Source organism: Dromaius novaehollandiae, chromosome 10 (assembly GCF_036370855.1).
Source record: "Dromaius novaehollandiae isolate bDroNov1 chromosome 10, bDroNov1.hap1, whole genome shotgun sequence".
Lineage (NCBI taxonomy): Eukaryota > Metazoa > Chordata > Aves > Casuariiformes > Dromaiidae > Dromaius > Dromaius novaehollandiae.
In genome coordinates, this window is record NC_088107.1 from 12,134,823 (window position 1) to 12,160,156 (window position 25,334).

The 25,334-nt window shown below is 39.9% G+C and overlaps 1 protein-coding gene across 1 annotated transcript in view; it reads right to left on the reverse strand.

The window, feature by feature from the left end:
* TRPM7 (transient receptor potential cation channel subfamily M member 7) overlaps window positions 1–24,959 on the reverse strand; it is a 61,630-nt gene extending 36,671 nt beyond the window's left edge. Inside the window, exons 1-2 of the mRNA XM_064517317.1 lie at window positions 24,827–24,959; window positions 1,964–2,043 (exon numbers count right to left, since the gene is read on the reverse strand). Of these exons, the coding sequence (XP_064373387.1) occupies window positions 1,964–2,043; window positions 24,827–24,829 (83 nt within the window). The 5' untranslated portion in view covers window positions 24,830–24,959. The remainder of the gene's footprint in view (window positions 1–1,963; window positions 2,044–24,826) is intronic.
* Window positions 24,960–25,334: the final 375 nt, after the last annotated feature.

A 25,334-nucleotide genomic window follows, 5' to 3' on the forward strand; every position in this document is an offset into this window, starting at 1 on the left:
GGGAAGGTTATTTGATCATTGCTAAGTTCCATGTGGGGAGGAAAAAAAAAAAAAAAAAAAAAAAAAGATGTCTGAATAAACATGTCTTTACATAGTGAGTTTATTATATAAAAAATTTCCCATTTCTACCGTCTTCCATCTTAAACATTTTCCTCGTTTTCCTGATAATAGTTTTAATGTTTTAAGTTAACATAGCAGTTAAGTTTATAGTGCTGTTTTCTGCAATTTTCAAAGCAGTGTTAACCATTCACTAGTATGCAAGTGCAAATGTGTGCAGATAAAATTGCAGAAATTACATAGTAATTTTAAACTGTTTTCAGACTTAGAGCATAAACAATTTCTTAATTTTATCCTCTTTAGAAATTATATTCTACTGTTAATTATTTAGGTTTTTAATATTAAACTAATGCTTTAGTAATTGCCAGAGAAGATTTTAAGCTAAAATAGCAATACTAAGAGGTAAGGATCAAAAAACATTGCTCACATATGGCATTTTAGATTTTGTCTACATTTGATTCAGTTACACATAATTCAGGAACAACAATATGGGATTCTTCAAAACTGAAGGAAAAAATCTGATAGGAAAGTTTTAAATTCCCTTTTACGCTACACATGGGTTAAACTAAAAGGGCAAGTGTTGAAGATCATTTTGTTCCTTGGGAAATGCTCTGGAAATTTTAACAGCTTCCTAATTACTTCATTTGCATTTGCAAATTTTCCATGTGCTACAATCATGGCCATAATTTCTAAAAGCTTCCTCAGGTCACACAGTTTTAAGGAATGTGATGAATAATTCACAGTAACTTAAAAATTCTGCAGCATTTACTTTTTTCCTTTCTATTCTGCCTGAAAATAAGTTCCTAGAAGAAAAAATACTACTCTGCCTGCATGGAACAAATGTGATCACATTCAGTTTTTCCATGGAAAAGACTGAAGTAGAACTTTTCAGCACGAGACACTTTCTCATGAGCTTGAGAGAAGAAAAAAAAACCAAAAACCACACACTATCTGAAAGCTGTGGTGTCAATAATTTTAATATTCTGAGGTAGACAAAACTGCCTTAAAATACAAAATTTAAATCTGTTTCCAATTTGTCTTTATTTTACATCAGTGACCCAGATGTTATGACTATGCTCATCAAGTTCATTCATCGTATGAACTCTTAAGTTACACCTATGACATTTAGTGAGGGTAAAGTAAGAAATGCTAGAGGTAACGCTAACTTGCTTGGTTTCTAGTAGCATATATCTAACTCAGTACAAGATAAAAGCATCCAAGAGATTTAAAATATTCTTCATTAGTCTCCGCCTCCCCTCTAAAAACCTTTTTCCCCATTTTTTACTCTTACAGATCTTAATGATGAAAACGGACTAGATGGAATATTTTTGGTATCTGTTTTTGCTTTGCTTATCTTCCCTGGAAGTAAAGCTTTCTTCAGCCTTTGCTTTGTATCTATTATTAGTATCATTCCCTTCTGAATTTTCCTTTTTCCTCCCCCTTTCTATGAATTTTTCAACCTTTCTTACATCACTGTTAGCTTTATTTTTACACATCACTGTTACACTCACGTTGTTGTTCAAACCTAAATATAGCCCATATAACTCCGTGGGACTTTCTGACTTCTCAGAAGTACTCCACACAAGAACAACAACGAACAAACAAACAAAAACCCAGAAAACACCCACTGCAGACACACCATTGACACACCATTAGAAGAACTGGTTAAAAGAAGCAGAGAGTAGGCAAACACCTAGCAAGAGATTTCTGCAGTGTCAAGGTACTTCCATAAGAAAAAAATCTAAGACAGAGACACATGCACAGAGACACAGTGACACTGCCCAGACACACAGGACTGAACTGAAGACAGTATTTTTGCTACACACTGAGTAGTTAGTCCAATACTCTTACTTTTCAAACCAAAAAAGCGATGTAACGGTGAATTCTTACACCATTTCTAGCTTACCTGTGGGGGTCTTTTGAACTTGGTATAATATACACACACTCCCTCTTGGTGAAAGTATTTTCTATCCAGGATTTCTGGGACTGAAAAATGAAAAAGTTGAACAGTATAAAAATACAAGTTAAATTATCATTGTATACTTTGCTGTCTCCCAAAAACTAACAAAATCATATATCAGCCTACAATGGCTGGTATATCCAACACTGGTTACCTAACCCTTGAGATAAGCAAGACCGTAAGTAACCAACTTCTTTAATAAATGCCACTTATTGTAATATATAAATCCTTTAAAATCTAAAGTAATATTTTCAAAGTTAACAATTAAATGGCAAAAATCAATGGCTTGTAATATGCAAATAAAGATGTATAAAAATGCAAACAAGAATTCAAAATACATTGTTTAGCTAATCTGTCAAGAAAAAAAAGTAAGATTAAAAAAAAAAACACCATAACCCCATTATACACTCAACTAACAGTACTTTCATCTACCTCTTAGTTAAGTAAAATTTCATCTAGCGCAGGTAAAAAAATAAATAAATAAATAAAATAAAATAAAAGAGTCTTCTAATAACACTGTCAATCTTTTCTAGTGGCCATAAATCAAGACAACCTTTGTTCTTCATCAAGGAACTTTTCATTTCAATAAGCAAATGTAATTAGCATCACTCCAAGAAATGTTTCGAGCTTAAACCCAAAGCATATTCTGAACCTTACAACTGACGATGTTTACTTCATCAGATACTTGCCTACTTTAATAGCTGGACACCATTTCATTTAGGTTGTTTTAACCAATCGTGTAACATTGTCTTTCGAGATAATCTCAGGATTACTTGCTAAACACTATGCATGATGCCCAATGTCTATGTCATCTTTCAGCAACACGCTGGGAAAGAAACTTGGATGTGATATTTAGCAATTAAAACCAGGAAGAAACTTTGGGAGGTTGATCAGCACCTTACGCAACATTAGTTTAAATTCTTATTAAGATTACATCAGGATTTCTTTATTGCTAATAGCATGCCCAGTTTTAAATTTACATTCTACATTTAGAATTTTTTGAGAAATTTCCTTTTTTCCCCCCTAAGGAGAAAAAAAAAAAAAAAAAAAGACTGATTTATATTATTAACAGATATCTGCAAGAGTTCACTGTGGGAACTATGAATTAAAGATTTTTAGATCTGTTATAACAGAAGATTCAGCAAAGACATCTGGTCTTTCACCCACTGCAATGTCAAGATCAATTTAAGATAATACACAGAAGTTATTACAAGTAGGACTGTACCAGTTAGCTTTAATAAAGTCCCCTGAAAAACTGGTCCTCAGCTGCCTGCCCTCTTTCAAAGCATTTCCCATATTCAGCAGATCTTTCCTCATGACCTCCCTTTTCCTCATGACATGGATCCTCATGACCTCCCTCCAATATTTTGTCCTAGCAAAGTTTGGTTGTGAATCTGTCAAGCGAGTGCCCAGCTGTGGCTCCAGTTGCTGTCCTCCTGTTCAGCAGGCCACCAGTCTCTTCGGGGGAGAAGGGGAAGGGGCAGGTACATGCTCTCGTTCTCCAAGAGAGAAAGAAAGATGGGAAAAAGGCAAGATGTGCAATCCACAGCAAAGAGTGCTTGGGGGGCATGACACAATGAGCACCCACATCATGTTTTTCATTTAAATTTGTATTTTAAACACCTGGAATAGTCATGGGCATTTTTCATTGCCCTATCTCCTACCCCTGTAAAACAGGAAAGAACGCTGCTGTAAAGGAGAAAAAGGCCTTGCAAGAAAGATGTGGGATATCAGGTATTATATGTGAACATGGCATTATGAAGGAGTCTACTGCATTTATGCTTTCTCCTCCCACCCAACCCATGCAGAAGTTTGAAGTGATCAACTTGTAAAAGCCCAGTGGAAGGGGAGACTTCTTCCACTGTTGTCCTCAGAATTCATGCATAAGCCTTTAGCAGCCTTCACTTTGTACGCAATCCTTTAGCGGCCTTCTCCGCAGTTCTCGGGGCGGGAGAGGGAAGCACGTCACCTTGCACACACGATCTGCGTGTCCCCTAGTACATCTGCTCCTTACCTGCAGCTGTGCTCAGAACAGCATCATCTCTTCTCTACCTTCTATCACAAGATTAGCAGTGTTACACATTATTGTATTTTTATATGAATACGCATAGTGACTAGCCTCCAAGTTTCTCGCTTCCTTCTCTCACAGTTTTGTTTTTTTAAACCCTGTAGTAAGCTACGTTCGCCTCTGTGTCCCTGCATAAAACCTTGTTCTAGAAGTTGCTTGCTGCTCAGCCAAGTGTCCCCGTTGTTCATGTGGTATGTATTTCTGTACTCCCTTTCTAAAAGCAGAGGTCTTTGCATAGATCATTACTTCAACTCTGCAGTAGTTTAAGCTTGCATATAAACTCTGCTAATCCTGCAGAATATAAGATAAAGAAAAGTAATTAAATATTTAAGTACTTCAGTTATCTGGCTAAAACCACATCTTGGAGCAAGCCATCACAGGCCTAATATGACAGATATCGGAGTCTGAAGTATTATAAACCACACGTAACCGCATCCATTGCTCTCTGAAATATTGCTTATTATTAAGTGGTGATCAAAGCTGGGAACAAGGAACACTAGTTTACAGCACACAACACCAGTTCTCATAATAAATGGCCCTGAAAATAAAGTTTAAAAAATATACACATTGATTTTTTGGATTTTAAAGAATGCACGGTTTTAATCACTGATGAAGGATTATATATATACATTCTTCAATAGGGCAATTGTTCTCAGTATAGCATGAGTATGCCTATTCAAGTTATGTGGAGTAAATTCTATACTGTTATTAAAACATACTTGGAACTTTTTGTTTGGTGGAACTAGACTTTCTTCAGAAGCACTCCTGTACTCTCATTCATCCTGCTCACACAAGATTTTATACAGAACTTGCTAACAACACATTCCTGCGTTGAGGGGGGACAGTAAGGAGAGAATAATGAAAATGAGACGTCTCCCACAAATGTGTAAAGATGACATTTAAAAAAAGTAGAAAGAACTGATAGACGGTATCACTTCCTATGTGATAACAGTTGATATTTATGGCATGGTCCTGTGATAACCAGAAGGAAGATGATGTGCAAGACACTCAAGATAAATCAGTTTCAGGACAGACTCAGAAATACTTCCTTATCAGTAAAAGGTTAAAATAGGAGATCAGTCAGCAGTCAGAATCAATGTTCAAGTTATCAGACTTTATTTAAAACAAAACAGCCCACTCAGTTTTCTGATCATTTCTACAGCATACACAACATACGCACACAACCACACCTCTTACATTTTCTTTCCAGCAGTCAGGCAACTTCTGCTGATAGCAGTGAGGATGATCTGTTCTGCTGGTGCATTTTAGAAGGTGTACTTTACATGACAGCAACATCTCTGTAGTGTTGCAAAAAGTTGAGATTTTAGAAAAAAGCCTAAGTAGTAGTTTACCCATAAAACGGGGGCTTGCAACTATTTATTTTCTTCCCTTTCAAACTTGCATCTTAAAGACGAACAAACACACTTCCCATATTCTCTCCCATGCAATTCAAATTTGCCAAACTAAATAAATATTTAGGACTCACGAGAAAAAAATATTACAGTTATTACTCCAGAATGACCTTCATTGTACAGATGGAAGCTACATACGAAGATTTCTCCACCTTAAGACCACTAGTATTCAAAGCTGTGCACCAAGCAAAACTTGTACTATCTCTTACTTTTTGGAAGATGTATTACAGGAACCTACTAACTCCCAGCTCTGAAGTGGCCAACATCGTTTTTGCTCAGTTTTCAAGCTGTAGAGAGTTATGCAAGACACCTTATTTTGATTCCACTGATGTTTGGGTAGATAGTTAAGCCCGCTGTGTCTTTCAGTACTTCTGAAAGAACTTTAAGAAACAAAAAGCACACAGATTTGATTCAATAAGCTGGAAGAGATAAACTCACACTGGGATCATGATTAAAGGAAATACCTTAAACCACTTCCAATAAATCAGTCCTTTCATAACACTTTCACGAGTGCTAGAACAGTTGTACTTGCTATTTGAAAGAAAACTTACTCAAGTAGTTACTGAACTACAAACTCAACAGAACATGTCTGAATCAGAGCACATACAGCACTATTTCCAGACTTCAGCAAGTATCTAAATGCCCAAAAACCCCACAGCTTTTTACAACAGGTAAAAAATTTACCATAATTTTCAGTATTAGTTATTTTTGCTCCAGCAATAGCATTAGCACTTAAAATAATTTACTTCTGTACTTTGAAGTATACCTGCTAGAGAGGAATTCCTCATGTTACCGTTACTGAAATTTATGATAGGTATTTCTTGCAAGTCTCCTTGTAGAATGAAACTTTTAACACAAAGTTAACTATAATTTGAGATTTTATATGTAGCAGGTTACAAACGAAAAGAAGCAGTGCACAGTGTGAGATCAGGTCCCCCCCAGGGCTGCAACTGATGCACGATGGCGTGGCAACGCCTTATCAAACTCCAGTGGAATTATTTGAGTTTATCCAGAAAGTTTTGTCTGAATCTTTTTCCTACAGAAAAAGCAAGCTTCCCTATTTGGCAAGATCTCAAAATAACTTGCATGACTTAACAAATCTGTAAATACGACAGTTGTAAAGATACTAGTATAGTCGACAACCATGCCCTTGTTCATGTATGAAAGGATTCATTTATTCTCTCTGCTCATCTATTTGTTAATGATATTGCATGTTGTTGGAGGCTTGTAGCTATAGAATAGCTGCTACAAAACTAATTTTAAACTTTTCTCCAAAATATCACTCTTGAACCTGCAACACCATATATCAACCTAGCAGTTCTGCTGACAACTCTTCCATAAAACTGAACAGCTGGATCAGGAAACTGAACTGGATTAAAAAAAAATCCAAGCCAAGACTTGGTAGAAGGATGAGAATACAGATATCACAATTACCAATTGCATAGATGTTTGACCTTAGTTTCAAATTTAGAAGCACTAGCAACTTCTACAGTATCTCATATTTCAGCTTTCTAATCTTTCTTTGTACCATATGGATCTTCAACATAGACAACACTTTTTAAAGAAAGAGATCTTCCAATATTATTTGTCCCTTATTAAAAATAAGTAGGCTCTATACTCTCTTCTCTTTCCTCACCCACCTCCAGTTTTCCAAAAAGTTGAAATTTCCATTTGGGCAAAGAACAAACACGGAAAGTTTCAGCAAACCTGAAAACAGGAAGGTACAACAGAAACTGTCTGCAGCATAAGTATAGCAGACACTACTGCAGAGCCACCAGTTTTCCCATATGTCCAGGTCATATACTAACAAGCTAAATTTCAAAAAATTTGGAGAAGACATTGTGTACTCAAGAATCTCCTTTAGTTTGTTTATTTGAGAAAAGACCCATGGACAAGTTACTACTTCTTACACGCCTATACATACTGCACACACTCTTTCGACTATTTAGAAGAGGGTCTCTTCTCTCCGAAACCCATGCCATCGGCCAGGCCGGCGCTGCCTCCTGGGCCTAAACCGCAGTCCCTGCCCAGCTAACCGCGACACCTGACAGGGCACGAGGCTCCTCCAGCAACACCCAAGAGGCAGAAAGTCCAAATTTCTCTCTTATCACGGTCATACTCAACATCTAATAAAAATCAAATAAAACCAAGCAACCAGGGTGAACCCAACTGCAATTTAAGTTAATGCATATCAAGTAGTTTAGCATTCATACAGCTTTTTTTTTTTTTGTGGAAAGAGGTGACGTATAAATCAAATGCAAGCTCATTGCAAAGATTTCCAGCAAAAGCTTCAAATCTTTAAGGCAGTAAAAACTTTGCTCTCCAGTCAAAGTATCTTAGCCCATTCTTAATACAAGTTCACTGAAAATATTCAAAGTGTGTATCCCAGGATAAGCTAAGCAACTAAGTCACTGTGTATGCCGTGGAAAGTTATCTGAAATATAGTTATACATACTTTTCCCAAAATAAGAACCTAAAATATCATGCTGAAAAATCCTAACAGAATACAACTCAGTTCCTCAAAGAAACATTTATCATTAAAGAAAAATCTGCAGAACTGTAGTGAATTTTAAGTAGATGGGGGGGGGAAGGAAAGGTAAGCAGTTTGATGCTATATATTTACCAACATTTGTTTTAAACTCTTGGCTCCAGCAAACCACTTCTTTCCTTGCAATTTAAAGTTACATACCTCTATAATTACTGTGGCTTTTTTTTTTTTTTTTTTTAAAGGAGGGGGGGGAGGAAAACCAAACATTTAGCTAGCGCGTATTATGTGCTATATTTAAAAGATTCTTTGTTGAAGAATACCAGTTACTGTCTGTCCAGAGAATACATACACACAGACACACACACAAGCACCTAGGAAATTTGTTGTTGAATCAACAAATACAGTATCATTAAACCTTACCAATTTTTAAGTATTTTCTATAGAAGGTATGGATATGTGTGATACTAGAAAGACGAGTAGGCCCTATATTATCACAATGCCAAAATCACATTTACACAGAGTGCCTTGATATATTCCTATGAAACATGTCACCCTAAATGATGAATGATACTGTTTGAATGTACAAGTGCCGTTTAATACACTAAAAATGAAAATTCTTGCAAGTATATTTCATCTCCAGCCTGCTTTTGGGGAGGTGGGGGAGAGGGGGGAATTTTTAACTTTATTTTTCTGTAGCATTATCTACAGGGAAAAGTTGCTTAGCTTGCTTATTTGCTTCCCCAGCGTATCGGCACACCTTCTGTCAAAGAACCCAGCTGGTTCAGGCACAGACAGATCCAATTCTGCACAAGAGATGTCACTGCCGCGTTGAAGATCCTGGTCTGCACAGAACCGTTCACCTGGCTTAACTTCACTCCTAAGAAGTCAACAGTTCTAGTTTTCTGGGGTGAAATACTTCTCCAATTAAAAATATATCACTACACTACAGGCAAAAAAACATTATTTTTATTTTAAATCAGAAGTGTTGAGAAAACAGGGAAGGAGAAAGGGTAATCAGCGGAAGTCGTCTGTCAATTCTACTGGTCGGTGTATTCAGAAACAAACCTCAACCTAGCGAGCAGAGATATGAATCTTCATATCAATGGCTCCCTTAATGCAGAAAGCAAACCTTCAACAATCCTATTCTTTATTAAAGAGTTCAGGAGATTTGCTCTGAACAGTCTTCACAGCAATCTAGGTCTTTAACAGAGTAGCTATTGTTCTGTCGAGTTCTTCTCTGACGTAACACAGTCACCACTTAATTCACCAAATCCATTCGCAGTTTGGGATGCAAAGAACACTTGGGACTCGTCAAAAGAGGTCTCTGCAGCTATCGCCTGAACCTGACCAAAGTGAGTCCAATGCGCTTTTTATAGAACAGGTAGCATCTGTGGGAATTCTATCAAATAACCACAATGCAGAATATTCAATATATTTTATATATACATACATATATAAAAAGTTTGTAGACTTATAACTCAGGAGACCGTAAACTCATATACAGCAAATTTAACATTCTGAAGTCTTTAAGTTTGATGTACCAGGAAAAGAAAATGCATGGACCTATTACTTGGGGGATATTTTTATTATTGTAAGATATTTAATTATTATAAAAAATAAGTATTTTATATTTGGATTCAGACTCACCTACTTAATCCACATTATTGGGGAAGTTATTTTCTATCTGCAATAGTGGGAATCTGGAGCAAATTCAGCATGCTTAAGTAAAAATCCCAGGATTAACATCCATGTAAAGGTACATACACTAAAATCACAGTCATAAAATTACTCCTCCTTTTTAGGAAGTACTAAGTCTTAAAAGGCACATACTATCCTTGCAAGACATGAAAAAAATTAAATATACTTAGAAAATATTTCACAGCTCATTCTACAGCATGAGAGACTTCAGGTCACACAGAAGTCATTTGCTCATTCCAGAAGACACATCCAAACACTAGTGTGAGTGTAATTGCAAAACGGCTATTTTAAAATGGCTTTCTCTCAGCTGAGATAACAATAAACACCTTCAAAGTTAAATGCCCAAGAAACAGAAGTAGTAATTAAATAGGCTTGCCAACAACAGAGAATCTGTAAGACTGCCAGAACAGCAAATGACATGCTGTTCCTGAATAGGCCTTCAGAAAAGCAGAGTATCCTATATAGAGGGTTTTTTTCTAGTGTATTTTGCTTTTTATTTCTCAACTTTTATAATCAACAGGAATAGCAATTTTGTTAGGAAACAGAAAACACAGGAGAGTGTTAACCAATATCACCACTGCCAACTGGGGTAGGTAAATTGATTTCAACAGCTTACGTTTGCACCTCTCCAGACTACTGAAACATTAAACAAAAAAAGGTTAGCCCTTCTAAAGAGTTTATAGAGGGCTTTCTATGAGCTCACAAATCAAATATGTTTCAGTGGATTCCATTAAGTAATTAAAAAACATATACCAAAACTTCTATCTAAAGGCAACTAACTGGGAGTTAGCCCACTGAGTTTTCAAAGGGGATGAAAAGAACTCTTTCCCCATAATATTTACTACCTTCATTTATGATGAAATGGATGAAAGAAGGGATAGAAAGGGAGCACATGGCAATCACAGCAAGAAAAACACCAGCCAAAGCTTTTCAGCCAGCTTTTTCAGATTTAATTCCAATTCCCACTTCGCTTCACTCAAATGAGACTAAAACAAACAAAAAACACCCCATCACTTCGCCAAAATAGATAGGGATGTTTTCAAGCCACCTGTCATAGAGTCACTGCTTGTTTTTGCCAGAATCCCGTGTTCAAAACCCATTTTTAATGATGCCCAGCCACCAATTTAAACCAACCCCAAATCGCCCTTCCATTTTTAACACAGTCTACTTTTCTGTCCTTGTCTACGGCGATACAGTTGTATAGTCGACATCCTCTTGATCTCCCTTACCATCGGTTATTTATCTGCAGTCTACAGTCATTTTAGTCTTACTGTTGACTGCAAGTCTTCACACTTTTAAATAAGGAAGGTAGAGCTCAGTCAGCACACCTCCTCACCAGCGCACAAGAGAAAGGACACCAAGCCTTTCTGGCGACTGTCAAGGACGGCCACCCTCCTCGGCACGCACTGCGACACGCTGCGTGTGCCTCCGAGGAGCCCTGCACTTTGTGGCTCGCCACATTTACTGTACATGAAAGAATTAGTTTGGTTCAGACTCTACACGTCTGGGAAGTACTGGCCTTGCTTCCCACAAAACACAGCGCATATGAGCAGACAACCCTACAAACTCTATTTTTATTTCTAGAAGGAATGAGGCTTGGGGCAAGCTACCAGTGGTAAAACAACACACGGTGCCTGGATCTGTTTCCCAAGCACCTTCCAATCCTCCCCTCATTACATAAGGGGTACAAACTACAGATATGAAAAAGGAGTTAGTGGTGGCCACATCGGGAAACCCAGCAGTAGGAACGGACTTGTGTCACCAGCCAAATAATTAATCCAACCCTCAATTTGCTCCCAGATAAAAAAAAAAAAAAAAAGCTCAACTCTGGAATCAGTTATCCATAGCCAGCATACAAGCTGTAAGTTCACTTCACCTAGTGCAAAGAATATATTTGAGCTTTATAGGTCTGCAGATTTAAACAAGGTCCTCCCTTTCTCATCAATGAAGTACATGAACATCTGATTAATGCATTGTGCTGAAGCACATTAGAACTACAAAAATCAAATTGGAAGGGTGTATGTTGTTGGTCTCGCTCTACCACTTCTTAACCTGCTCCATTTAGAGATGTGATTTATTTTTAATGTCATATGAAGAAAGGGACTTCTCTATCATTACAGTGAGGATTTTGGTGCCTGCTGACCTAAGTAGGCTATTATTAACTCACTACAGTAATGGAAACTTATTATCGCTACAGGATGCTTGACATAGCTAGCCCAGGACAGCCCTTTGAATATCTAAAAAACAGAAAGGCTTACGCTCGCTTTTAAGTTATCACAGATCAGTAATATTTAGGTAAATGGCATGGGTGAGAGGGGGAGCACAAGAGAACACACTAGTGTGCATGTGAAATAGGTCACAGCACCTGAGCACAGCTAAGGACGACGAAACTTCAAACAACTTGTCTTTAGACAGTATCAGGGATAACTAATTTCTTTTTTTTTTTTTTTTTTTAATGACCAAAACTAGTAACACTAGGGAACAGCCCTGTTAGCAAACATGTAAAGAATCCCCTGAAACAAGAGATTTGGAATTTTGTTCGCAAGAACGCTCCTGCGGAGGTGGGATGGGGTACGCTGCCTTAACTCCTCGTCTCTACGCTCCTGCACACGCTGGCGTGCACACACACATCTCACTACTGGCTAGCTGCAACAGGCAAGTAACTATTTCAGTCAACTCACTACAGTAACCGGAGTTTTTAAGAGATTTTGCATGCAGCATGTCTCACGCTCTTCACTCACACCTCTGCGTGTGCAAGTTCAAGATCATTTGACCATCATGCTCACCGGGTCTTCTGGTACTCCCAAAAGGACACCAGGAGTGGGAGCATCATTAATCTTAGTGCTTTTGTAATTGTAAAGACGAGTTAAAAATTAGGATAGGATGGAGAAGGGGGGGGGGGGGGGGGGGCAGGGAGGAGAAGAAACCAGAACAAGAGTTTGGCATAGCAGATGTTCAGTAGGCAGCATTACAAAAACTACGTATTTTTTAATTCAGCTGATTAACAAAGAATTACTGGGTTCAGTTACACTTGTATTGCCTGTCAAGACACAGCAGTAGCTCTCACGTTAGAGCTAGCTAACTCCACAGTTGCTCAAGAGCATACACTGACTAAAACTCATCTCCAGACATATGCAGTATGACAGCAGGCTAGAGACATCCATGGACCTAAACTCATATCAGAAGATAAAGTGCTTTCCCCTCTAAAATTATTTAATTAGTTTCTGTATACATATGTATCATTTGTGGGGGGAAAAAAAATTTTTTTTTGCTCTTGTAGGAGGAAAAAAATAAAATGTCTGATAACAGGAAGAAAAAAATGCATTTGAAAGGTAAGAAATTCATTCAAAATGACTGTCCACTAACAGAGAGCAAGCAAAGTGAAGCAATACAGGCAGTTCCATAGGATATACAATCTACTGTCTCTTAATTTTTGTTAATTGCACCAAAATTTTGTTAATTGCACCATCCTCTACTTAAGCAGATGGAAGAAACATCAAATAGCTTTTCAGCTCTCCCAAACTTTGATGCAGAATTGCAGGTTACCAGAAGAGCTGAGCTACCTGCAAAGCAACTACACTAAATGCTACAAGCCTGAATAATAAATGTACAGAAATTAAATACATTATTTTTATAACATATTCTGAAAATGCAATACCTTTTTTCAGCTAATCTCAATGACATTGAGAGATTACAACACCATTCACGTAAGAATTTTGTCTTACTATTTTTTCCAGTGAAATATGACAACACTAGAGGTGGTATACGGCACAAAGCCCTGGCTAGGCAGTACTACACTTATACCTTGGGCTTCTCACTGGCCCAGCAGGGGAAAGAACTGAAGAAAGACTAAAATGCTAGAAAAGTGAAGGCAACAGTAAGAAGGCAGAGGTCCTGGCAACAGCAAGGCCAAGATACAGAGAAGAAATATTTCCTTTAACAGATGCAGTTCTTAAATTATACAATAAGGGTGCAGTCAGATGAGAAGCTGAGCAAGTCACTACTCTGCCCTCTTACCTTTTCCAAGACAGGTACTTGTGCCACTGCCCTCCCACTGGCTACGGTGCACCAGCCCTTCCGTGAGTTGATTCAGCTAAAACGGCACAAAATTAATTCCATGAAAACAAAGAGCCAATAGTTCTGCCCAATTAGCATCTGAATCAGTTCACCTGATGCCAAAGCTAAGGCTGGGGAAAGGACCACATGGCCATGGTCCAGGTGGGATTAAGAGAAGCAGGACAAGCCCTCTGGCAGCAGTAAACTCCTGGGTTAGCAGGACAGCTGAGCTGAGCTAAGCATACTGTCAAGGTACACCAAACTAATCCCCCACAGTACACTTATTCAAGCAGCCAAGAAAATATAACAGATTTGTCACATAAAAATGTATTCTTTTTAAGCAACTGTACCCTGATGTTTAGAAAAAAAGGGAAGCTAAGGCAATGTTTATTGCCAGGAGAGCTGCCAATGAAGTAAAAAGGTACTGCCTAAGGTCACATAGTAGGTGAGCAGATACCTTGGGTTTGAGAATAACATCCACTCTCACATGGCAGTGAAGACAGTTTTTTCCTCATCCACAGTATAGCTAAAACCCAACTGTTAATACGTTATTTATTCACACCAGACTCCTCTTGTCCTACATGCAGACCTTCATACTTGTCAGAAAAACTCAGAAAAATCCACTAGTTACACCCAAGAGGACAGTCAAAAAGACTAACTTCATCTTAGCTGCGCTAATTTTTCTAGAGTCTCTCTGCTGAAAGACAAGAGAAAACAGCTGTTCAAACTCCCTCTCCAACAAGGGTGCCTGGGGAGACTCACTGCCTAAATTAGCTTTTGTGAATAATCCTCATCACTCTCTGCAAAGTCTACCTGTATTCTATAGATTGTCTGCAGGTATGTGTATCACCCAAAAACATTTTTCACAAGCTGAAAATACGATTTTTCTGAAGGCATAAAAAAGTCTTCTATGTTATCTACACTATTAAAAAAACTCAGCCCAAGATTTGGTACATGTTCTGCTGTCCAGCAAAGCTCTATGATTATAGCAGTACCAAATATTTCTTCTGGTGGTCCATAAAGCACCAGCAACCAGATCAATGCATTCAAACAATGATTTGTTTGTCAGCAGCTTTCGTCACTGCAAAACATCCACCTGTAACACTAACTGGGAGCCCAAACCAGGACAAGATGATAAGCATTTTCTGTCCTCTCTCCCTATATAACCAACATAAAAAGACCACATGGTTTAATTATGGCATTTGAAACAATTACAAGGAATTTAACAGTTAAAGAGTCCCAAGCCCTACATAGAAAGACAGGTTAAGATGGAATGCCTAATTCATAATGAAAACTGCACACATACAAACTGCATTTTTCATACAGCTTTGAAACTTAAAAGGATTTTTCTGCATAAGATTCTTATAAAAGAAACCAAGAATACGACAGACCAATTGCTTAATGAGGCAAAGGCACAAATCCCCATCAAAAGAGTTTGAAGTTGGCACAACCTAAAGGGACAAAGGTTAGTTAAGGAGACATTTCTACATTTTAATGCCTCTGACTGCACAGCCAGCTTATGAGGTTGATGTCCACCCCAACCTCCACATCTTTTACTGCCCCTCCCCTGGGCAGTGCAAGGGCTAATAGGGCTGCCCCATGAACTAGCTCGCAGTGTAATGCCATGGACATTTCCTGCAGGAAGTAAGGGGTCAGAACACCTCAGCTTGCGAATGGAAATAAGCCTCCGAGTAGTTCTGCATCCAGAGGCATTGGCATTGCAACTCCAGACCAGCTTCCTAGAAAGTTGTCTAGGATATTTGTCAGCTGAGGTATCACTGGTTCACTACTCTTTTCCCAGTGGTTACAAGACTACTACTATGAGCAGGAATCCCTTCAAGATCAATCACTCATTGCTTCACAGTCTTGGCCAGATGATCACCATCAGCCACGAACCCTTTAATACTTTCAGATAAAGTTCTATTAAATTTGCTGTTTAATAGGATTCTGAAAATTATAGTTTGGACAATACTGTAGTCAGGGAGCACGGGAGAAACTGGTAATACTTTGACATTTAAAACTTCATTAACTGCACCCACTCTTGTAGATTAACTGATTTTTATAATTGAACAGAAAGTTGATTAACAGTTCTGTAATTACACAACTGGTATTTTTAGGCTCCAATCACATGTCACTCAAGCATATGCACAACTTAACCTATTCAGGTGAATGAAGTTATGCCTGACCCAATATTTGCATGATCACAGCAGCAACTGAGACAGGCTCTGAAAGGAAGCTGAGCTTTTTCAGACCAGCCCTAGCCCCAAACCAATATACTGGATCAAGCTTACAATTGGACTTGCAATTTCAGTTATGCTGTACATTGGTGCAACCATCTTAAAACCCCAGGCCCACAGCTGCTGCTATGCTAACATCTATCAAATATATTAGTAGAAAGCAGCTTCACTACCTCCTACCCCAAAGAAACTGGCTCAGCTTCTTGATAAAGCTACACACAGACAGGAACAGCATAAAAAGCAAATAAGCACCATGTTAAAAAATATGGGGAAAGAAATCCAGCAATATTTTGTTACGTGAGACAAGCTATGAGAAGTGGCTCTTTTGCCAACAGAAATAATAGCTTGGTGTGAGGGGCAAAACTCCTCTTGATGCAGCTCAATTCATAAAGAATGAACACAGCACAATGTATCTGGTAATAAAATGTCTTTTTTTGAATGCATGCTACCAAATGTAAAGTAAGTCAAGAAAAACATCCTCCGTTAATATGAAATTAAATACAAAGTTATTCAAATATAACTAGTATATGCCTATAGTAGAGTTAGACAGCAGCTGTAACACAATTTGGTTTATACTTTGAATAGGGTGCAGAGCCTGACTTGCAATGACGGAGTTCCATCCATCCTTGTACATAAGGCTGTAAGATTTAGGAAACACTCAGGTAGAGTAGTTTGTATACAGAGTAATCCAAACACTTATTAATGTCACGATAACACAACTCAACTCTCGGGCATCGTAGAGCAAAATTCCACAGTAACTTCAGCTGACGTCGAATTTGGTGTGCCACAATCCCATTTTCCTAAGCCCCTGCACATGATCCCACCCCATCTCATACCAGCACTGGCATTTATGCAGTCATGTGGAGAGCTGATTCAGGCAAATGACCAACAAAAGAACTAATCCTCAAAAAAGGGAAGTGATTAGACTTTTATTCAACTTAGATCCCTGAAGCAGCTGAGTGACTGAGCAGCCAAGTGAAGCCCAAGGGGAGGAGTGGGACAGTGGCAGCCAGAACTTAAGTGAATTGAAACTGGCCTAGAACCACACCTTTAAGAAGAGTTTTGCCAGATTTAGGGGTGGCGATTAAAGAAGCTATGGACTCAAACACATTAACCCTGCCCCATGTCTGAGATTAGTACCCTGTAACACATGCATCAACACCTCAGCTACTACAAGTCAGTCTTTGGAGTTAAACTGTTGATGGATTAATTCTGGGAAGACCTGGACTGTTAACTAATACCAGCTTAAAAAGTGGCCCAAGTCTAGAAATTTTGAGGCAATAAATATTTGTGAAATACAATATTCCTAACAGAACTGCTAGATATTAATCTACAGAAGCTATGAATTTCAATTTTAAAAATCATGATTGTCAAGTCTGCATTTCACAAAAACTGGGAAGGAAAAAAGCAGGTATTAGGATAAGAACTTTCAACCTCGGATCTTGCAAAATTTCATCAAACAAATAAGTGGACTATAAAGAGAAAGCATTGCTTCTACTTGCCTCTTAGCAAAGGTGACAAGAAGCAAGTAGATAAGACTGATAATAAATACCTGTTTGGGTAGGAAGAAGTGGGAACAAAGCATGGAACAAAGGACAGTATTCAGTTGCAGTAACTACTGTGTTAAGACTGACTGAGCTGTATCAGACACTTTCCCAAACTTTGAAGGTTAGAGTTACATTATGGTGAAAGACTGAACAAAAAGATCAAATTAACTCACAGTTGTTGCTCAGAAAGTATTCACAAGCAGGAACATATCAATGTATGACAGCAAAAATATACTACAGGAATTATCCAAAAGGTTCAGTCAGTTACAGTTTAAAAAAAAAAAAAAAAAAAATCAGTATACCAGAATTTAATAGAAACATGCCAATTCATAGAACCTACTTTCTTTTTTTGTTTGCTTTGTTTTTTAAACAAAGTCAACAATCAAAGGCAGAATCCCATAGTGCTGGAAGTCATCCAAGCCTAGGCTTGGAGATCCATGCCTTTGAAGCAAGAAGCCTGGCCAGGCTACCACAGACCTCAAAGTAGCTCCAAAGTTCTAAGATTCAAAAAGAGGTCTCCCCACCCTACACACGTACATTCACGGGCACCAGCACCATCAAGGCTTTTCTGAAAGCCCACTGCTTCCCCAGCCTAACCTATTACCAGGAATGCAGCAGTTCTAGGATTTGCAACTCCAGGGCAGCCAGCAAGGCTGAGGCTTTTAGGCTGTGACAGAGCCATGCCTCAAGAGCCCCAGTCACCCCAGCTGTAACAAAAGCTCAGGTGCTGCTCCAATTCCACTGCAGGGTATTGTGAAGTCCTAAACAAGCCTGAAACAGAGAGAGGCAATCCCAATGACGGAGGATGCACTAAAGCCACAGATCTGGGAACTCTTCCAGCTGTTGGATGAAGTTAACAGGAGCCTCAGTTTCACTCAGCGCTGCAGAGTGACTGGGAGATGTCGCAGCATTTCTGAAGTTAAGCTTCCAGAATAGTTAACTTTTTTTTTCCTCCAGTTTGTCAAAATGTTTCAACCCGATTCATGTATTCTAGAAAATACATCCAAACCATCTTAGAACTGTAAATCTGGCGTTTGAACAAGTTCTACTTGTCAGGTCAAATGTCCCTCTTAGAAGGAGGGAGACAGTGTAAAAAGAATAAAGGTAGTAGTGCTGGCTGCTGTTTTATAGATACAGAATGACTCTTCCTCGAAGGAAGAGCTTCCAAATGATTTCTGGTACACAGTTCCATCTTTTCCCTCTAAACTAAACAAGCTTTTTTTTTCTAGGTCTAGTTGTAATTTTAATGCTTTGCCTTAACAATGTGTGAAACTAAGTTGCTATCACCATTACTAGCAGCAAGTCTTGATCTTGATAAGATTCACACCGGTACATAATTTTTCTGATGTAAACAAAGTACATGCACACATCTGCCCACACTCTTCGAAATTACCAGAGCTGCATACTGTTTACAAAATGCACAGTGCACTTCACGTTGCATTATATTTCAATGTAAATTAGTGATGTCAATGGAAAGGTTAAAGATGAAGTAGGAATAAAGCTTCACAGAAGTTTTATAATAGCTATTTTTGAAGTAAACTTCAAATGGGATCATATTCTGAAAACATTAGTTGTCAAACTACACACCTGGAGTACCAATTTCATTACTCAGTCAGCAAATTACACTGATTTTGCAGCTGGGGAAAATCAACAGATAATCCTAGCACACATATCGCATATTATCCTGCTTCAACTGAAGTAAAGATAGTTTTGGATCTACTGCTAACTCAACTACCTATTTTCCATACATACAGATAGTTCAAACATTTCAGAAAATCTGACAACAGAAAACATGTGAAAGTACATTAACCAGCCCCTTCAAGGTAGAATGAGACTGTAAGAGTTTAGGAAAAAAAATATACTGCTCTTAATGTAAGCATTAAATAATCCATAACTTTGATCCAATTTTATGGAAACATTTGTTAAAGCCAGTAGAGAAATTTACAGAGCAGATTAGTTTAATTCTTGCAATTTCTGGGTTTTTTTGTTTTTTAAGGTTTAATCCAAATCTGCTACCTCAGTATTGTTTGAATTTTGTCTTAATTAAGGGGACAAAACACATAACTTTGGTTTGAAAGTTAAATCAGTTCTAATGTGATGTCAGTTTGCTACCATGCCTTAAATACCCTCCTTGGCAATGAACCGCTACATTTATCTTACAGATTATTCCTGCAACATCCTCGCACCACATGCTGTCAAACCATTTTTCACATTGGAATATCCTAGTCCTTTCATGTCCTTGTTAGAGGACATTCTCCGTTGCTGATTAAAAAGAAAGATCTTCTTCACTATTCTGACTATCCCCAAGATCTCCCTTACTGCATGGCTACCAAGTGTTTGTCATCTACCATTACATCAGAAAAGCAGAAGTGTTTCTTACACCCCAAACACTGATATAGATAGCATATTAACAGTCATTCAGAACTTAATGATACTGTTTAAGGTACTGTATGTACCAAAATAACAACAACACAGTCACAACCAGGAAAATAACTGTGTTGCTATCTCCCACACATTTGGAACACCCTTTCTCTCACTTCTTGGGAAGTAAAAAGGGACATAGTGAAGAAAGAAGTTCACTGCCTTTTCCTTGTTGGAAAGGACAGAGGGATAAGACAAGACATTTCCTCTGCTTACCTAACAGCTGTCTAGCAGCCTGCATCCTCACAGCACTGATGTCCATCTACCTTCCTGCAAGAATTAGAGGCTGGCGAGGGGACACGCACACACCCCAAATTGCATTGTGATTCCAGCAAATCTGGTAGTTCACACCTCTGCTTAAAAAACAGCTCACATCCACTTTAAGTGTTAATAAAAACATAAGCGTAAAGAAGGCTGAAAAGAACTCAACATTCCTCAAAACCTAACCTCCTCTCAGCCAGGCAGCGCAACGGCTGCGATGACGATCTGTCTCCAGAACGCTGCCAGGGAGGTCTGTGGTCCCTCCAAAACCAAGCTTGATGCAACAGGAAAGGCTAACTTAATGACTGGCTGCTACCAAAAAGATAGGTCATATCATGCTTCCTTTCTTGCACACCATCACTAACACTCATCTGACCCTCCGGTTAGCCAGCAGCTCACCAAAAATAAGGGTGGGGGGGTGACCTTTTTGTTCTTCTGCTAGATTAGTTTTCTATTACTGTAAATACAAAAACACCTACAATTTAAGTAAAAGAAAAGCTAAGTTTAAAGTAATAAAAATAACAAAAACCACAGGTTAGTTAAATCACTTTCAGTATAGGTTGTATCACAATATATTAACACAACAATATTACCTGTACATTCTAATTATATGAGCAAAAAAACCCAGATGGGATTAATTCTTCCTTTTTAACTTTCATCAGAGGGGAAGCAGGAAAGTTACATTTAATCAGGACAGTAACATTTACTCTGACTCTATTATTACTCTTTGATGATCATTTGAGTTATTAAAAAAGTCATGCCTTTACCTAAGCATGGAAATCCAGGAAAATTGACATTGCAAGATCAATATTACTTTAGTTGTTTCCAAATGGACACAAAGTGTCTTAAATAAAGAAACATCCTCAACACCAAAACCTCAACATCAAAAGTACTTTCTCTGCAAATATTTGAAATCTGCATTTGTCAATAGAAAAGACAATTTTCAGGATCCTGGAATGAAGAAAGAGTCACTATTTCTTTTCTTCTACACTCCAATCAGTTTAACTAACAAAAACCCACCTCAATCTAACCTGTCTCTCCCTTTCTACCTCTTCCCCAAATGCACTGAAAAAGCTCAAAAATTCTTCCTAAGCCAAACAGAACAGCTCAATGCAATTTCTGCATTAAAAAAAAAAAAACAAAAACACACATACTCCTTTAAAGACTGCAAAGCGCCCTACTAGGAAATAAAGGACAGTAACAAGATCATGGAGAATACAATAGCAGAGCAAGAATGAGTGGAGAAAGAGAAGGTTTCAGGCCAGAGAAAGTGAATAAGCAAGCCACAAACAGTTCTTCAGTTCTTTTTAACAGGTCAGTCAGTATGCCTGACTATTTTTTTTTACAGAAATAATGAAGCACAGAGACCCACTTGTCAAAGGCCACCACTACTTGTCAGTATCAGAGGTAAGAAGTGACATGATCTTTAATGACCATATAAATATCTTATCCAAACACACAGTAAGATTATTTGGTACTCAGTTTACATGCTGAAAAGTCAGCTGCCAGAATTTCAAGCAGTGAAGGTAAATTGTGCTGCATAGCACTTTAAAAGCACTTGGTATCAATATTTGTTATATTTACACTATTTTTTGACATTTCAACTGCTCAGCAAAAAGACTTGCAAGAAAGCTAAAGTTGTTTCAAATAAATGTAAATGTGAAAACCTGAAAACTTGAGCTTACTTAAGAAAAACACGTTTTCAAAGACTAGAGTTTCATAACCATCAATGCACAGCGTTTTGTTTTAGTCTTATTACTGTACACTAAAAATTATGGCAGCTTTTCTAACAAGATTTAGTTTTCCGTGCAATGTTAAGCAGTTCACCTACTACCTCAATCTCCCCTCAAAATATTCAGATTAGAAACATGAAACAATCTAAAAGGCAAAAATTCAATTCTGGAAAACACACGCATTAGCTTCACTGTCAGTTTGCCTTTAAAAGAGTAGAACAAAGAATAAAACTAACATTACTTGTTTCAGCAAATTTATATGGCATGCAAATATCGCAGCCAAAGTAGACACAGTTAAAGGAAATGAGAGATTCCAAAGGAAATAAATATCTGTTAAAAATACATTTTTCAGATTAAATATATTGGCATAAGAAGTATCACTTCATTCTCTTGAAGTTTGGAAGTACAAACCATTATTTCAAAATCCAGTCCCAAGTCTTTAAAGACCAGAATTATAGACTTGGTTTTGTTTCTGATAATATGCTGATGTTATCAGAAGTTTAGTAAAAGTGACACTGCTAGAATAACTAGGTATTAAACTCCTCCTAAATAATAGGCTAATCAGAGCCTTTCTGGAAAAGAAAATTAAACATACCATCTTGCCTAGCACATAAGCTGTAGATTATACAAGTATCTCCCTTCATACGCACTTTTTGACAAGTCTTCTTACAGATTTATTTGCAACATTCAGGTGCAAAATTGATAAACAAATGCAATCAAACCCTATCATGTCACCATAAATGCTGTGTTCAAAACAAGATTGGTTTGTTCAGCAAATACTCAGCTGTCTTCAAGCTCACAAGCAACAAACCACTATAGAAATGGATCTCATGGAAAGACAGAAAAGAGAAACAGGAAAAGTTTCTGGTCTTAGTGCAAAGGTTCAAAGAAGGGGAAGCACAGCAAGCAGTAAAGATAACTATGAGAAAAAGAAGAGGAGTTTGGATGCTGAGGACTATCACCAGCACAGCAGAGAAAGCAGGGCTGATGCGATAAGACACAGAGGAGCAGGCAAAGCTAGAGTTACGCAGAGCCTCGAGGACCAAGAAGAGACGTTTAAAACACAATAGAGTACCTACATCCAACAGATAACCCGCATGGGGAGCCAGACGATGCCGTAGAACATTTTTAAATATAAGCAAGGTAACAGTTAAACGTAACACTGTATTTCAAGGAGATTTTGGATGCTTCCATTTGGATGAGAAGTGAAAAGTACTCTTCCATCCCTGCCCCGAGCTCAAGCAAACAAAAAACTCAAAGCAAAAGCCCTGGAAACTGAAGTATTCCTAGTCCAAAAGCAGCCCAGACAGCTCTGCATGCACACAGCTCTCCCCCCATCCTTAAATAGCAAAGTCAAGAATGACTCCAAACCAGAATGAGGGATTTCAAGGCTGATCTAGCAGACACTTACCACACAGGAAAATTATCTGAATTCATGGAATTGCCTCACTACATGACTCACTTGCTGGATCTTCTTTAGGATAATTACTGATTTTAATATTAGAGTCTGTCTGGCAATTCGTAAGAATTGCTAAACACATATGGAGTTTTAGGACATTTTATGCAAATTCATTTTACTAAATTCAACTTAGGCAAACAGCCTGTTAAACACAGGCTTCAAAATACTGTGGAATATTTGATAAATGCCAGGTAAGTATAAAATACTGCAAACAAGTTACATTGATCTTATCTGTTAGAGATTTGTAAACTGATTTAACTGTAGCTGGCTCATCTATTTTTCTGGCAATCTAAAGCATGGCATCACTAACAAGTATAGGACAAAACACTGCAAATAAATTAAAAAGAAAAAAAAGCTCAGTTGAGAAGAGCAAGTAACATAGAAGTGGAAGATACCAAGTACTATTTCAAGTAAGAACAGTTGCTCTTTAAGCTTCCTTCTAGAAATTGCAAATCTAACACCTTTCTAAGGGGGGACAGCCCGTATTTCTACCTGGTTCGCAGATACAGTCAGAAATATAAGATTTAATATGTATATTCTGAACAATACAATGAGTAATAAAACACCCTTTTAATTCAAATTAAATCAAAGTTCTAGTGGGTTGTAGAAACGCACAGATTGACACTCCACACCCAGATTTTCCAAGTTACTGGGAAGGACTTTACATGACCGATCAGCGCAGAACCTCTGCAAGCGTCAGTCGGGGAGCCCCCTCGCAGGGACGAGGGGCTGCTGAGCAGCAGGCAGGACGAGGAGCGCGGAAGTTACAGCCGCGCTCTCTCTGTACCAGTTCACACAGCCCCTTCCGAGCGCTTACGGTCTCCCCTGTCTATCACGAGGCGCAGAAACGGAGCGGGGAAGGGCAGAAAGATTACAACGAAAGAGCAGCTGCCTCCCAGAAAACCCCGTGTAAACCCCGGTGTTGGAGAAAACTAGTCACTAAAGGAAAAAGAGGGCAGCGACCAACGCAGGCTGAGCGCAAGGCCGCGCCGCCGAACAATGGGCTCCGCTCGCAGCAGGCGCGACCCCGCCGCCAGCGCTGGGCCGGGAGGCGGCTCGCAGGGGGCGGCCGCAGCCCCGCGCCGGCAGCGCCTGGAGGCGCCGGGGCCCGGCGCGGCCCCGGGCGGGCTGCAGCGGGCGCCGCCGGCCGTTAGGGCCCGCGCGCGCCGCCGGGCCCGAGGCGCCCGCGCCGCCTCCCGCTCGCGGCGGGCGCTGACAGCCCAGCGCGCGGCGGCGGTGCCTCCTCCGCGCAACGGCCGCGGCGGCAGGGCGAGCCCGGGCCGCCAGCGCCGCGGCGGGGTCAGGGCGGCCGCGCGGCGGCGGCCGGGGGCAGCCGGCTGGGGCAGGTCTGATCCGCCGGCCGGCGCCGCCGGCCCTTCCCCCCGGCCGGGGCGAGCCGCGCCGCACCGCGCCGCGCCGCCGCCCTCACCATTCTCCTCAGGGCCGGGCTGGGTCTCGGCGCCGACTCTGGCTCTCCGCGCGCCGGGCAGCTCCCGCTCGTGGTTCGGCGTCGGCGGTGGCGGGGCCTGTCTCCATCTATCGGGGCTGAGCTCGGCGGCTGCGCGGGGCCGGGTGGGCAGAAGCCGGGCGAGGACGACAGCGCCGGGGCGAAGGGGAGCGCGGAGCGGGGAGGACGGCGCTAGCTCGGCTCCACACCGGGACCCAGCGCTGGCGGCGGCCTCGGCCCGGTGGCTCTTTCTCATAATTGTGCGACTCGGCCGGCGGGGAGCAGCGGCGCTGCCGCGTCAGCGCGCACCGCCCCCGGGAGGAGGGGGCGCCGCGGCTGCACCGCCCGTCCGCCCGCCGCGTGCCTCGCCTCGCCGCGGGGCGGGGCGGGGCGGGGTGGCACCTCGCCGCCGCCGGGCCCGAGCCTCGTCGCGGCGCGGGGGGAGCAGCGCCGAGACCCCGAGAGGCGCCGTGAGGCGCGCGGGGAGGCG